The 16715-nt window shown below is 46.6% G+C and overlaps 1 protein-coding gene across 1 annotated transcript in view; it reads right to left on the bottom strand.

The window, feature by feature from the left end:
• CACNA1C (calcium voltage-gated channel subunit alpha1 C) overlaps positions 1–16715 on the bottom strand; it is a 600430-nt gene that overhangs the window by 200329 nt on the left and 383386 nt on the right. Inside the window, exons 8-9 of the mRNA XM_064155731.1 lie at positions 9052–9155; positions 2364–2536 (exon numbers count right to left, since the gene is read on the bottom strand). Coding sequence (XP_064011801.1) covers positions 2364–2536; positions 9052–9155 — 277 coding nt within the window. The remainder of the gene's footprint in view (positions 1–2363; positions 2537–9051; positions 9156–16715) is intronic.

The raw sequence follows: 16715 nt of genomic DNA, 5'->3' as shown, positions 1-16715 counted from the left end.
CTGCTGGACACACTCCTCCTAATACACCCCAGGATCCCATTGGATCTGTTAACAACCAAGGTGAATTCTCATCACACCTCCTTACCTACAGTTCTCTTTAGCAGCCATGTCCCTAAGGGGGAATGTGATAGCCACCAACCAGTCTCTACTGAAGCCAAGGGACAGCCTCCTGCTGACTTCAGAGTTGTTGTGTGCAACTCAGTACTCAGCTGCCCACTCAGATGTCATGTAAGCATACCAGCCAGAGCCCACTGCATTTCTATCACAGGGAATTCTGTGATAACAAAGCAGCTAATCTGAATCAGCAGACATCACTTTTCCTGTATTATATGTGGTATATGCCACAGAGCAGCAAATTTGGGCCATAATCACAGAATCAGTCAGGGTTGGAAGGGACCACAAGGATCAGCCAGTCCCAACCCCCCTGCCATGCCCAGGGACACCCTACCCTAGAGCAGCCTGGCCACAGCCTCATCCAGCCTGGCCTTAAACACCTCCAGCCATGGGGCCTCAACCACCTCCCTGGGCAACCCATTCCAGCCTCTCACCACTCTCATGCTCAACAACTTCCTCCTCATATCCAGTCTGAATCTTCCCACCTCCAGCTTTGCTCCATTCCCCTTAGCCCTGTCACTCCCTGACAGCCTAAAAAGTCCCTCCCCAGCTTTTTTGTAGGCCCTCTTCAGGTATTGGAAGGCCACAAGAAGGTCACCTGGGAGCCTCCTCTTCTGCAGCCTGCACAGCCCCAACTCTTTCAGTCTGTGCTCACAGCAGAGCTGCTGCAGCCCTCTGAGCATCCTCATGGCCCTTCTCTGGACACACTCCAGCATCTCCACATCCCTCTTGTAATAGGGGCTCCAGAGCTGGATGCAGTACTCCAGGTGGGGTCTGACCAGAGCAGAGTAGAGTAGAGGGGGAGAATCACCTCCCTCGACCTGCTGGCCACACTTCTCCTGATGCAGCCCAGGCTCTGGTTGCTCTCTGGGCTGCAAGTGCACAGTGCTGGCTCCTGTTGAGCTTCTCGTCCAGCAGCACCCCCCCAGTCCCTCTCCTCAGGGCTGCTCTCCAGCCACTCACTGCCCAGCCTGGATTTGTGCTTGGCATTGCCTCACCCCAGCTGCAGGACCTTGCACTATAATAATAAACGATTGCTGAGTGACTCCTGAGGTTAAATTGTGAAGTTAAGCTCCATGCCCTGTGAGGATACCAACACAAACCCCAAAATAACCTGAAGGCACAGTTCTGAGCAAGCCACCCTGCTGAGTCCTTCAAGTCTGCTGTGTAAAACACAGTATGAATGGTTACAAGGATGTGAATGTTCTGGCAGGTAATGCTTACTCCCCAGTACTTACTCAACACTAACCTTGCTTTACTCTGTAAGCACAACTTTCCCATGCCCAATCTTTCTATTCCTAGAAGAGATGTTTCTGATTGGCTCATCCCATGGATTTCACTTAGAAGGAAGGCTGATCTCTAGAGAAATGTTTTGGGTCTTCTCTGCCAAAATCAAAGCAGGGAAATGCACATTTCCATAAAGAAATCCAAGAGTAGAGTCAGTGTCCATCAACTGTCCAAAGGTTCCAGCTCTGACATTTCCTGAGTGCACAACCTGTGGTGCTTAGTGCTGAGTGTTTCTGAAGAGGTAAATGAGGAGGTGGAAGGAGAAGGTTCAGTGAAGGAAAATGAAGTGTAAGGAATTGCTGCTTTTTTCAAGCTGCCCTTCCTCAGCTTTCTAATAGGCATAGTTGGTGAGCTCTCACTTTGCACAAACATCAGTTCCAAAAGAGAAAAAGAAGAGATAATTCCTCCACAAGAAGAAAACAGGAGAGCTTAATTCCATCCTGGCAAAAGCAAGCACAACTCCACTGCTTTCAATGCACTTACAGATGTCCCACTTCAGGTGCACCAGAGCTGATTTGGCCCTTCTCCTGCAATGTAGCACTCCTTTGCCTAGACACTTTTGCTTTCCAAGTGCTTAACCACATGTAAATGGCCTACAAAGCTGCAATCCAATTAAAGAAAAAGAAGAGGGGAGATGTTTGCTTCAAAACTCATCTCAGTAGTGGACTTTTAACAGCAGGGATTGATCTGGTGGGTTTGGGTTTTTTTTTTCTGTTCAGTATCATGATCTTATGTCACTACCACAGACATGAAACAGCACCTGCAGAACAACATCAATTATTGTAAAGGTGTTTCTCCCTCCCACAGCTTCCTAACAGGCATTAAACTGAGCCCAGGTATAAACATAGTGAGACCCTCTGGAAGAATTTGCTCTTCCTTCCAAGCCATCTCAGCACTACAGCAAGTGGCCAGAGGCTCCCTTGCTAAAAAAGCACAAAAGGGGAGAGAAGAAAATTGCTTACTGTTTCGAGGCTTCTCCTCATCCATGCCTTCATCTTCATTTTCTGGGTCAATATCTTCTGCTTGAGTGATCCAGTCTAAGTATCCCTTCAAATCCTCCTCTAGCTGCTGTTTTTCCCGTAGCTTCTGGAAGTCCCCTCGAGCCTTAGCCTTTTCTCTTTCTTTGGAAAACTCCCTAGCAAGAGGGAGGGAGGGACAGGACATAGGTGGAGGGAAGGAAGAGATTGAAAAAGAATAGGTTAGAATGATTTCAACTAGAAAAGTCTCCACATCCTGCGTAGCATCCCTAGCTGCCTCTGTCCTTTCAAGACAGACACAAGAATGGAGTACACTTGCCAGGCACACAGGTAAAACAGCTGCAGTCTCCACATTTTAACCATCAGCCCCTTGTTTATAACTCTTTCTTTCTCAACATTACATTGATAATGCAAATAAGAACCACATTGTCATGTAACATCTCTGTACAACATCACACGGTTCCCAATGCTCTTTACCCTTTGGTATTCTCCAACAGTTGCCCATAAATATCTTTGACCTTGTGATATTCTCCAACAGTAACCCTTTAAATAGCTTTTGCCCCTTGATATTTTCTAACAGTTACCCTTTAAATAGCTTTTACCCCTTGGTATTCTCCAACAGTTACCCTTTAAATAGCTTTTACCCCTTGGTATTCTCCAACAGTCAGCCATAAATAGCTTTTACCCCTTGATATTCTCCAGCAGTTATCCATAAATAGCTTTTACCCCTTGGTATTCTCCAACAGTCACCCATAAATAGCTTTTACCCCTTGATATTCTCCAACAGTCACCCTTTAAATAGCTTTTGCCCCTTGAGAGTCTCTAACAGTCACTCATAAACAGCTTTTACCCCTTAATATTCTCCAACAGCCACCCTTTAAATAACTTTTACCCCTTGACATTCTCCAACAGCCACCCTTTAAATAGCTTTTGCCCCTTGATATTCTCTAACAGTCACTCAAATAGATTTTACCCCTTGATATTCTCCAACAGTTACCTTTAAACAGCTTTCACCCCTTGATATTCTCCAGCAGTTATCCATAAATAGCTTTTACCCCTTGATATTCTCCAACAGTCACCCATAAACAGCTTTTACCCCTTGATATTCTCCAACAGTCACCCATAAACAGCTTTTACCCCTTGACATTCTCCAACAGCCACCCATAAACAGCTTTTACCCCTTGATATACTCCAACAGTCGCCCATAAATAGCTTTTACCCCTTGATATTCTCCAACAGTCACCCATAAATAGTTTTTACCCCTTGATATTCTCCAGCAGTCACCCATAAATAGCTTTTACCCCCTGATATTCTCCAACAGTCACCCTTTAAATAGCTTTTGCCCCTTGATATTCTCCAACAGTCACCCATAAATAGCTTTTACCCCTTGATATTCTCCAGCAGTCACCCATAAATAGCTTTTACCCCTTGATATTCTCCAACAGTCACCCATAAATAGTTTTTACCCCTTGATATTCTCCAGCAGTCACCCATAAATAGCTTTTACCCCTTGGTATTCTCCAACAGTCACCCTTTAAATAGCTTTTGCCCCTTGATATTCTCCAACAGTTATCCATAAATAGCTTTTACCCCTTGGTATTCTCCAACAGTAACCCATAAACAGCTTTTACCCCTTGGTATTCTCCAACAGTCACCCTTTAAATAGCTTTTACCCCTTGACATTCTCCAACAGTCACCCCCAAACACCTCTATGGGTCAGGGTTAATTTAATTTGATGATGAACTGTTTGACAATCCTCTGACATCTGGAGAGTGAGAAGCTGGCTCCAAGTCCCAGCCAAGTTTCAATGCATCTTTAAAGACTACCTGTGCAATCACAACGAAACTGGGCTAGTTGTAAGTGTAATTAATGGTACTCACAATTGTGCAGACATTTAATTGTGGGCAGCTTCACCCACAGTACCAGGGAATAGACTTTAAAGCTCAGACCTCAACGTTTTCCTGCAGACTCTCAGTATTGAGAGCTGTTCTCTGACACCAAACATGGATTGCAACGCTCAGGCTGGGTAGACAGAGATGATAAATTATGGATAGGCAAAGCTAATAGATCCTGCAGGAAGTGACCTGGGGGAGATGTTTTGACAGTTTGATAGAAGCTTATTATGGGGGATATAGGCTTAGAATAGCACAGGAACAAGAACTTCATGTTGCTTAGTTATGAACTTGGGTGCTTGCTTTGCCTTCTTTTTGGCTGCAGTGCTGTTTCTTCCACTCTTTCAGAGGCATCTATACTACCTTATATTTTTCCTCTGGAAAGGCTGACCTACCTCTGTTTGGAGACTCTCCTGTGGTTCCAAACCAGCTTTCAATGCCTGTATTTTAAATAGTAAGCTCAAAGACTGTCAAAAGTGTTGGACTGAGAGTACATAAAGTCTTGCACCTGCTGAAGCGTAAGGCACACGTAGCAGACAGTAAGGGCTGCTGTACCTAGAAATGAGAGGTAAATTCTCTCCCAAGCTCTCTCCCATCCATTATCCTTGCTGATGACTGCCAGCAGTGACTGGATTTTATTTCAGAGCCCTTCACCTAATATTTGTCAAGAACAGGTAGGAAACATAACACTAACTTTGATGGCACAATACTGGGCATCTGAAAATCCCACCTGAGATGTTCATGAGTGCCCTTAAGCATCACTGTTAGAGACCCACTCCTTGAGATGGAGTGAGTTTCCAACAGCAGTGCTGAAGTACTTCTCTCCTGTCTGGACTGAAAACCACTCAAGGGCCAAATAAGTCTTCTGATGGAAGTGCCATCTAGAGCCTTGAGGTGGCCACCTCAAAAAAGTGTTGTACTACCACATTAGGCTAAGCTTGCCCAAGGCTTGCAAAACAACCAAGTAAGCTGTCTCTTTTTGGTGAGCAAAAGAACATCAGTCAGAGAATATGGCTGCTTTTGCCAGATTCCAGCTGGATTCACTTTCCTTCTCCCAGAAATGCTAAGCTTTGTCTTCTAATGGGAATGCCACAAAGCAGAGATGGTTTGGAAAGATGTTTTTCTGGTGAGATGGTTTTTTTTTCCTCTGTGTGAGGTTACAGTGGGTCAAGATGATAAACACCCAGCTCTGTATCCTGTACTGTTCCAGAAGAACACAGCAAACTGCTGGCTAAACTGTCAGCCCATGGCTTGGATGGCAACACTGGCTCTCTTGGCCACCTGGGCACACTGCTGGCTCATGTTCAGGTGGGTATCAATCCTCTCTGATCTCGGCAGACCTTTAAGAGAGGCTCCACTGCTCATGGCACTGCTGTGGAATCCTTTTGCCTGGCCTTTGGAGGGTCTCTTGTGTGATTTGCTGACTGAGTATTCCCTTTGGAACACAAGGATTCTAGAGTGTGCTCGGGCAAGACGGGAAGAGGTTTATAGCTGTACACACAAGCACTCTGCTGTACTCTTTAGCTTGGCCTCTGCCTACTAAATTCACCAGAAGGAGCAGGAATGGATGATGTATCTGAGGAAAAACAAATCACAAACAAGCTTGAATGCTGTGTTCAGTTTTGGGCTCCCCAGTTTCAGAGGGACAGGGATCTGCTGGAGAGGGTCCAGCGGAGGGATACAAAGATGATTAGGGGACAGGAGGGCATGGCTTATGAGGAGAGGCTGAGGGACCTGGGGCTGCTTAGTCTGGAGAAGAGAAGACTGAGAGGGGATTTGATAAATGTTTATAAGTATCTGAGGGCTGCCAGGAGTGGGGGGACAGGCTCTGCTCACTGCTCCCTGGGATAGGACAAGGAGCAATGGGTGTAAGTTGCAGCACAGGAGGTTCTGCCTCAACACAAGGGGGAATTTCTTTACTGTGAGGGTCACAGAGCACTGGCACAGGCTGCCCAGAGAGGTTGTGGAGTCTCCTTCCCTGGAGCCTTTCAAGGCCTGTCTGGATGTGTCTCTCTGTGATCTGTGTTAGATAGAATTGTCCTGCTCTGGCAGGGGGTTGGACTCGATGATCTCTTTGGGTCCCTTCCAACCCCTCACATCCTGTGAGCCTGTTTAGGCAGAGCAGAAGGCAGCATTCGATTCTGCAGGTGCCATCAAGATGTCTTTGTGAGTACAATTAATTACACCTACTTATTCAGAAGTGATTAAAATCCCCAAAGCTAATCTGTCATGGATGAAGTCTACCTACACAACATGCTTGGTGAAGTTCCTGGAACACATACACAGGGGAAAAAAAAGTCGGAGATGGATCCCAGAATGGATCTAACAAAGCTGCCTGGGAATGCTGCTTTTTATCTAGGTAGAACAGGCAGGTCAAGTGGATCATCTGCATAGATCAGACTAAGAGCAACTAAAAATAAAGCTGTATCTGCAAAGTGAAGACTTTGCAAGTCACCAGAATTTAGAAGTGGTTTAGAAAGTTAATTGTTTGAGACCTGCTTAGTTAGCCCAAAGAAAATTTGGAACCTTTCCTCCATACCCTCAGTGGTTTTTCAGGGATGAAGATTCTTAAGTTTCTTTTGACTTCTCCAGCTCAGAAACATTTTGCAGCAAGAGTGCAGCTGTCATAACGCTGCACACAGCCAGCAAGAACTCACAGCCTTAACAAGGTGGTAGTTTGCCTTTGATTTCGGTTCTCTCTATAGTCTCTTCCCACCTCCTGCCACTAGCTGCGGTGGGTCAGATCCAGGAGGTGGAAGATTTAGGTCCCAAAAGGCTGTCTCAAGCTGGATAAATCAAGGGAAGAGCAATTTTGAAGAGACACAAATCCAAGTGTAGGTAAATTCAATCTGCAGTGCTTCAGCACTGTGCACTCACTGGCACCGTTCATCCAATCAGACACTGTATGAGCTTTAACTGCTGTCCTATGTGCTCCTTGAGTGCACCTCTGAGGCACCAAACGGTGCCACCCTCTGCCAGCAGCATCCTCTACTACTGCTGACATCCTTACCTGCTGATCAGAGTATCCACCTGGAGAAACAAGGAGCTTTCAAATTGTACCCAGACTATCACTTTCCAGATATCCAAACACTGAGTATTGCCTGACACTTCATCACTGAGGATTTTCCTCTGCTCTCGTTACTGTTTGGAAACCAAAGTAGCTGGCTCAGTATCATGCCTCCTTCAGTGGAGGAATGAAGACAGCAGTAGATCTGCTGTTTACCTCTTGGCAGGATGCCCAATCATGGATCTTCTCAGATCCTGCTACTGCCCTTCCTATTTCTTTTGGCCCAAGTACTGAAGATACAACTTCTGTGAGGCATGGAGTCCTCTCTCCTGCTCAGAGATCATGATCAAAAGAGAGAGGGCTTCAGGGCTGTTCACTCATGCAACAGGCACAGAATCTGACTGCATTAACTTAGAGCTCATTAAGTGAGGCTGGATAACAGAAACAAAGGCAAAAAAAGATGCATAAAGGTTCTTAGAGCACATTTATCCATGTACATAGACTGGCTGTAGGCACTCAGTCATGCCCAAATATGGAATTAGAAGCCCAAAAAACCCAATCTCATGAGGAATGTTTGCTGGCTTGATTCCTCTAATTCTGTGGTTCCCCAGGGGCAGGGAAGTTTTCAGCTACTGGGGACAATAGGAATTGTTTTTAATCAAAGCTGTTAAAACGAAGCTTTGCAGTGAGGGTTGCACTGCAGGACTGAAATTCGGATAAATGTCTACTCTTGGGAATGCTTAAACACTACAAGAGATTCTCCTGCTTCTCTGGCCATGCTTAGACAGGATCAGAGGGAAATGATCTTTTCTCCCTGCATCTTAGAAAGGATCAGAGGGAAATGATCTTTTCTCCCTGCATCTTAAAAAGGATCAGAGGGAAAGATCTTTTCTCCCTGCATCTCAGAAAGGATCAGAGGGAAAGATCTTTTCTCTCTGCATCTTAGAAAGGATCAGAGGGAAAGATCTTTTCTCTCTGCATCTTAGAAAGGATCAGAGGGAAATGATCTTTTCTCCCTGCATCTTAAAAAGGATCAGAGGGAAATGATCTTTTCTCCCTGCATCTTAAAAAGGATCAGAGGGAAATGATCTTTTCTCCCTGCATCTTAGAAAGGATGAGAGGGAAAGATCTTTTCTCCCTGCATCTTTAAAAGGATCAGAGGGAAATGATCTTTTCTCCCTGCATCTTTAAAAGGATCAGAGGGAAATGATCTTTTCTCCCTGCATCCTGTGCCCAGCACAGCAGAAAAGATGTGCTCCTTGAAGGTGAAATGTGTCCAGGACACTCTGCAGGGAAAGCAGCCTCCCATTAGGCTGTGCTTTAAAGAATACTAACCCATGTCAGCATTGCTCATGTGAGCAGACATAATTTGGTAGGAATTTCATCCCACAAAGTCGAAGGATGCCTCAGGCTCTCAGTTCTCCTTCAGTCCCACTAACTCTCCTGGAAATTCTACCCTAGTGCCCTTCTTCCTTGGCAGATGATCCCAGGGGAGAACAGTGCTGTCCTCTTCCCACAGGCAGAGCTTTCAGCTGGACAAACACGTTCCAGGCAGAGAGCTGTTGTTAATCCCTTTGCTTTAGCCCAAAGGTGGCAGGCATGCCACTGGCAATGCCACATCTTGCTCCTGGCACAGCGACAGCTCAGGCCTTCTGCTAGAGCACCTGAGATCAACCCACCACTGCCTGCTGTTTTAGTCACCAGAGAGGAGGAACAGAAACACAAATTGATCGTGAAATGAACAACAACAAAACATTTTCCTGGTACTGCTTACCCGCTAAGCACACCGAGAACCAAGTTAAGTACAAAAAATGACCCTATGATGATTAGAGTAACAAAATAGATCCAGGGCCAGTCCCTTCCTATGGCATCATTGACCTGGAAGAGTGGAATGATAGTTAGTGAGACAAGCTCAGATTCTGAGCGCTGCAAGGCTCCAACCAAAGAGGTCCCAAGTCACCACCAGCAGTAGGATTTGCCACAGGCAGTTGCCTGGAAATTTCTGACAGGTGGACATGGCTAATTTGGCATGCCCTGAGGTTGGGTTTGCTTTGTAGGGAGCAACACCTCTTTTGTTACCTGCGTGATTGGCACCCTTTTGAAAGGGGTTGGCAAACTATTTGAGAGCTGATGTGATGCTTCCTCGGATTGGCATTTTTAAACCCTCTGCATGACTCCTGGTGACAGGGAAAGAACCCTTCTTATGGAGTCTTGCCCTGTAGCATTGGAAAAAGGACACCAAAACTGTCAGCTTACCCGCTCAACACACCAAGAACCAGATTTAGAACGAAAAAGGATCCAAAGATGACCAGACTGACAAAATACACCCATGGTAACTCATAGCCCATAGCGTCCTGCATCTGGAAAGACGAAGGAAAGTTAGAAGACAGAGAGGGAAAGCAGAAATGTTTAGGCAAAGGAAGAGATGGAAAGGGCTGTAAACAGAGCCTGGGGTTGGTTTACACACAATCACAGCAAGTCTTTCTCTTTTCCTAATGGGGCTGCTCCTTTGATCCCCTCTTCCCCTCTAGCTGTTTATGCACAGGCAGTGATTAATACAGGCTGGGATATAACCACGTGCTGCACTGGCACCTCTTCAGATGCTCAGCGTTGTGGATTGGCACTCTCTGGAGTTTAGCAAGGGCACCACAAGGGTCCACACAGTGACTGCTAACCACTGCACACGCTTAGGACTCTCTGCTGGCAGGCTGTGCTAAGCGCTGCCACATCTTCTTGTCAGCTCACATTTCCTTCCCAGGGGTAGCACAGGTCCATGCACCTCAGAGAGACACAAGTGGGCAATGCTGACCCTCGCCCAGCGCTGCTCTGGGAACCTTCACAGCTCACTGCAGCTGCAGGCTTTTGAGGAAGGTCCTTTCAAGGCTCATCACACTCTAACCTGGGCAAGTGTTTTCTACAGCCCTTTCACAAACTTCCTCTGCTAGTCTGAAGCTAGCTAGAATGTTTTGGTGAGAAGAACTAGATTACAGGCTGTGAAAGGGAGACAAGGGTGATGTCTACTTCACTCATAGGCTTGCTGAGATGTGGCAGAACAAGGATGCAAACATAGACAAGGGAGTCATTCTTCTTCTGTTTGGGAGCTCTGAGCTGCATCTCTCTCTGCTGTCTCTTTGATTAATCCACTTCCTAACCCCCTGGACAAACCTCCATTCTTCTTTGGGACTGGGCTGAGGTTGAGAGGGGTGGGAGAAGGTGGAAAGATGGTTGGGAGCCCCTCCTGGGGACTCAGGTTTCTGGGAGGGCTGTTGTGCTTCTGTATTCCCTTTTACCTTGTCTATTTCTGTACATAACTGTATGTACTGTAAATCTCTGCTTGTATATTGAGCTAAGCTGTCAATATAAGCTTCATTCAATTTCCAGAGCTGGCTGAGTCTAGTCTGGGTGATTTCCAAAGTGTGTGGGGGGGCAGGGAACACCCAAACCACTACACTTCCTTTCCCTCCTTCAAGGATGAATCTTTCCTTCAAAATACAATTCCTACACAACTGAACCTTCAGGGAATTCCAGACTGTTGACTAAGTTACATCAGCACAAGTCTGGCTTTCACGCTCCTAGAAGCATCTGTGCATGAAGCAGGCAAGTATTGCTTTAGCACCAGAACCTGTGCTGTGTGTAGAACACATAATGAGGTATTGTATATATCCCAAAAGCATCAAGCACACCAACAGGACATCTGCAGTCCTCCTTCAGCATCTAAGCTTTTGGAAGGTTGTTGGATACCTTAACAGAATCTCACTTTCATAATGGTATCAGAGTCCACTCTTTTGCATCTCACTTTCATACTCATATCAGAGTCCACTCTTTTGCATCTCACTTTCACAATTGTATCAGAGTCCACTCCTTTGCATCTCACTTTCACAATCATATCAGAGTCCACTCCTTTGCATCTCACTTTCACAATCATATCAGAGTCCACTCTTTTGCATCTCACTTTCATACTCATATCAGAGTCCACTCTTTTGCATCTCACTTTCACAATCATATCAGAGTGCACTCCTTTACATCTCACCTTCACAATGGTATCAGAGTCCACTCTTTTGCATCTCACTTTCATACTCATATCAGAGTCCACTCTTTTGCATCTCACTTTCACAATTGTATCAGAGTCCACTCCTTTGCATCTCACTTTCACAATCATATCAGAGTCCACTCTTTTGCATCTCACTTTCACAATCATATCAGAGTCCACTCTTTTGCATCTCACTTTCACAATTGTATCAGAGTCCACTCTTTTGCATCTTACTTTCACAATGATATCAGAGTCCACTCTTTTGCATCTCACTTTCATACTCATATCAGAGTCCACTCTTTTGCATCTCACTTTCATACTCATATCAGAGTCCACTCTTTTGCATCTCACTTTCATACTCATATCAGAGTCCACTCTTTTGCATCTCACTTTCATACTCATATCAGAGTCCACTCTTTTGCATCTCACTTTCACAATCATATCAGAGTCCACTCCTTTGCATCTCACTTTCACAATCATATCAGAGTTCACTCCTTTGCATCTCACTTTCACAATCATATCAGAGTCCACTCCTTTGCATCTCACTTTCACAATCATATCAGAGTCCACTCTTTTGCATCTCACTTTCATACTCATATCAGAGTCCACTCTTTTGCATCTCACTTTCACAATCATATCAGAGTGCACTCCTTTACATCTCACCTTCACAATGGTATCAGAGTCCACTCTTTTGCATCTCACTTTCATACTCATATCAGAGTCCACTCTTTTGCATCTCACTTTCATACTCATATCAGAGTCCACTCTTTTGCATCTCACTTTCACAATTGTATCAGAGTCCACTCTTTTGCATCTCACTTTCACAATGATATCAGAGTCCACTCTTTTGCATCTCACTTTCATACTCATATCAGAGTCCACTCTTTTGCATCTCACTTTCATACTCATATCAGAGTCCACTCTTTTGCATCTCACTTTCATACTCATATCAGAGTCCACTCTTTTGCATCTCACTTTCACAATGGTATCAGAGTCCACTCTTTTGCATCTTACTTTCACAATGATATCAGAGTCCACTCCTTTGCATCTCACTTTCACAATCATATCAGAGTTCACTCCTTTGCATCTCACTTTCATACTCATATCAGAGTCCACTCTTTTGCATCTCACTTTCACACTCATATCAGAGTCCACTCCTTTGCATCTCACTTTCATACTCATATCAGAGTCCACTCCTTTACATCTTACTTTCACAATCATATCAGAGTCCACTCTTTTGCATCTCACTTTCATAATGGTATCAGAGTCCACTCTTTTGCATCTCACTTTCACAATCATATCAGAGTCCACTCCTTTGCATCTCACTTTCATAATGGTATCAGAGTCCACTCCTTTGCATCTCACTTTCATAATCATAGAATCATAGAATCAACCAGGCTGGAAGAAACCTCTAAGATCATCCAGCCCAACCTAGCACCCAGCCTTATCCAGTCAACCAGACCATGGCACTAAGTGCCTCATCCAGGCTTTGCTTCAACACCTCCAGGGATGGTGGCTCCACCACCTCCCTGGGCAGCCCATTCCAATGCCAATCACTCTCTCTGGCAACAACTTCCTCCTAACATCCAGCCTAGACTTCCCACGGCACAACTTGAGACTCTGTCCCCTTTGTTCTATTGCTCATATCAGAGCCCACTCTTTTTCATAACCACTTATTTCCTGAGCCAGACATAGCACCATTAAAGACACAGGTGGTGGTTACCATTTTCAGGAGGACTAAAATGATTTATAAACATAAACTGCAGAGTTGAAAGTACCTAAAGGCATAAATCATCCCAGGGTCCTTGGCTTCCATGCTTCTGAAAACATGTATTGTACATTGTCCTCTCCTTCCTCTCCCCTTTGCAACCTAAACATTTGTTGTGATCACAGGAGAAATATTCTTCCATACATGGGCACAGAGACACACTTCAGGGCAAGCAATCTGACTCCAGACTCATAACAACTCGGGAAAGGAATTTCAGACTTCAGGAGAGTATCACTAATGTAATCAGTTCTTTATGGATGGAAGTCCAGTATCCCATTTTTCTTCCAAAGTATAGTCACTAAAGTCCCTGTCTGGCAAAAGTCCAGTCAATGGGCTGATCCAGAACTCTAGCTCAGGTTTTCTTCAGCTGTGACTGAAGCAAAGAAGACCCTTTAAAAAATAAGCTCAAATCTGCTTCTGTGAGAAGAGTTCAGCACCTCATTGCTCAGGGGGTTAATGCATTGGGTGGCCTGAAGAGAGAAGCTGAACATACAGCAAGGCAAAACATTGCACACATCCTTGAAAGGGTAGGAAGGAGGATCCCTGGGAACTACTGACCTGTCAACCTCACCTCTCTCCTTGGGAAGATCATGGGACAGATCCTCCTAGAAGTTATATTAAGGCACAGGGAGGAGCACAGCCCTGTGAGGAGAGGCTGAGGGAGCTGGGGGTGTACAGCCTGCAGAAGAGGAGGCTCAGAGGGGACCTCATTGCTGTCTACAACTACATGAAGGGAGGCTGTAGCCAGGTGGGGTTGGGCTCTTCTCCCAGGCAACCAGCAACAGAGCAAGGGGACACAGCCTTGAGTTCCGCTGGGGTAGGTCTAGGCTGGATGTTAGGAGGAAGATGTTGTCAGAGAGAGTGATTGGCATTGGAATGGGCTGCCCAGGGAGGTGGTGGAGTCACCATCCCTGGAGGCGTTCAAGCAAAGCCTGGATGAGACACTTAGTGCCATGGTCTGATTGATTGGACAGAGCTGGGCAATAGGATGGGCTGAGTGATCTTGGAGGTCTCTTCCAACCTGCTTGATTCTATGATTCATACAAAGAATGCTACTGTCTGTTTAGAGCAAGCCATGCAAATGAGCATGAATGACTTGGGAAAACTGCCACAAGGACTGAGCAGCACAGGCAGAATGACCACTCAACTTCCCTCTAATTATGACAGGCAGTGATAAAAGAGCCTCAGATGACTATTGACCAAGAGGCTTACTGGGTGGCTGGCTTTGTCAGCTAGGAATGTCAGCTGGGAAGGCAGAACTCCTGAAAGCAGGAATGCAAGTCAATCCTAAATAGCAAATGCTGACTGCAGAATCCAGGTGTATGTTTTGTACTACTCTGGCACAAAGAAATTCCAGATGGCAAGAAGCTTCCATGAAGCTTCCAGATGGCAAGAAGCTTTCTCAAAGACAGTATTATGAGAAAGTTCAGGCTGGAGGGCAGGAAGAGAGTTAAAAAGAACTGCTTTTCTGCTTCATTTCATGGATGTAATGATGACACCTTGAGTACTGTGTCCAGTTCTGGGCCCCTCAATTCAAGAAAGATGTTGAGGTGCTGGAACATGTCCAGAGAAGGGCAATAAAGCTGGTGAGGGGCCTGGAGCACAAACCCTATGAGGAGAGGTTGAGGGAGCTGGGGGTGTGCAGCCTGCAGAAGAGGAGGCTCAGGGCAGACCTCACTGCTGTCTACAACTACATGAAGGGAGGCTGTAGCCAGGTGGGGTTGGGCTCTTCTGCCAGGCAAGCAGCAACAGAACAAGGGGACACAGTGTGAAGTTGTGCCAGGGCAGGTCTAGGCTGGATGTTAGGAGGAAGCTGTTGGCAGAGAGAGTGATTGGCATTGGAATGGGCTGCCCAGGGAGGTGGTGGAGTCACTGGAAGTGTTGAAGAAAAGACTGGATGAGGCACTTAGTCATCTGACTGGATAGGGCTGGGTGCTAGGTTGGACTGGATGATCTTGGAGGTCTCTTCCAACCTGCTTGATTCTATAAGATTAGGTCTTTGGTAAATCCTGTTAAAAACAATCCTGTGCTAAGGACCTGGCACACTGTGAGCTCACTGCTCCTGAAAAACATCTGCAAGGGAAGCACAGAGGCACCTGGCAGCAGCTGGGGGAGGGGAGGCATCGGCTTACAGAGCACCCTAGCCACAATGGGTTGGAAGATTTAAGAGCTATTAAATCCGTGGCAGAGATTGCATCCTCCCAAATATCTGGGAATCCTTCCTCCAGGATGGACTGCCCTCAAAGAAGGGTCCATGCAGCCAGCGCTGCAAGCCTTGCCCCTGTGTTGGAGCCAAACTGCTCCCTGGAGATGTTCTCCTCCCTCTGTGACTCTGCAGCTATCAATCACACGAGTCCTGGTGAATCCAGCTGGAGGTTATCACTGCAAGCATAACTGAGAGCTGATTGTGCTGTTGAGTGGGAGAAGCTGCAGAGGTCATGACAAGGTCAGAAGGAGCTAACATTACTGTTTGTGCACTTCTGAGCATCACAAACTGGACAGCACAGCTCAGCTCTCTGCTCTCTCTGGAGTGCTTGCTGTTAGCCAGACAAACCTCCAGGTGGGACCCCCCTCTGCAGTTCTGAGCAGAGGTTATCCACCAGCAGATGTGGGAATTGCAGCATGCCAGCTGCAGTAAACAAAGTGATTGCAACCTGATGTCAGCTACTAGATTATGGCTCTGCTCTGGCAGGATTGGACTCGATGGGGGTTGGAGTGGCTGGAGAGCAGCCAGACAGAGAGGGATCAGGGGGTGCTGATTGATACCCGCCTGAACATGAGCCAGCAGTGTGCCCAGGTGGCCAAGAGAGCCAGTGGCATCCTGGCCTGCATGAGGAATGGTGTGGCCAGCAGGAGCAGGGAGGTCATTCTGCCCCTGTACTCTGCACTGGTTAGACCACACCTTGAGTGCTGTGTTCAGCTCTGGGCCCCCCAGTTTAGAAGGGACATTGAGATGCTTGAGCGTGTCCAGAGAAGGGCAACGAGGCTGGGGAGAGGCCTTGAGCACAGCCCTACGAGGAGAGGCTGAGGGAGCTGGGATTGGTTAGCCTGGAGAAGAGGAGGCTCAGGGGAGACCTTATTGCTGTCTACAACTACCTGAGGGGTGGTTGTGGCCAGGAGGAGGTTGCTCTCTTCTCTCAGGTGGCCAGCACCAGAACAAGAGGACACAGCCTCAGGCTGTGCCAGGGGAGATTTAGGCTGGAGGTGAGGAGAAAGTTCTTCCCTGAGAGAGTCATTGGACACTGGAATGGGCTGCCCGGGGAGGTGGTGGAGTCGCCGTCCCTGGAGCTGTTCAAGGCAGGATTGGACGTGGCACTTGGTGCCATGGTCTGGCCTTGAGCTCTGTGGTAAAGGGTTGGACTTGATGATCTGTGAGGTCTCTTCCAAACCTGATGATACTGTGTTGATCTCTGGAGGTCTCTTCCAACCCACAGCTGCATCTAACTCAGAGGCCCCAGCACAAGAAGGACATGGACTTGTTGGAGCAGGTCCAGGGGAGGGCCACAAAGATGATCAGAGGGCTGGAGCACTTCTGCTACAGGGACAGGCTGAGGAGTTGGAGCTGTTTAGCCTGGAGAAGGCTCTGGGAAGACCATAGATGGAGGATCCTGTGATCCTGTGAACTTAAGCCAGGCCAGCT

Source organism: Pogoniulus pusillus, chromosome 15 (assembly GCF_015220805.1).
Source record: "Pogoniulus pusillus isolate bPogPus1 chromosome 15, bPogPus1.pri, whole genome shotgun sequence".
Classification (NCBI taxonomy): domain Eukaryota; kingdom Metazoa; phylum Chordata; class Aves; order Piciformes; family Lybiidae; genus Pogoniulus; species Pogoniulus pusillus.
Note: the sequence above shows the minus strand (reverse complement) of the source record. Positions and strands in the feature narration are given on the sequence as shown.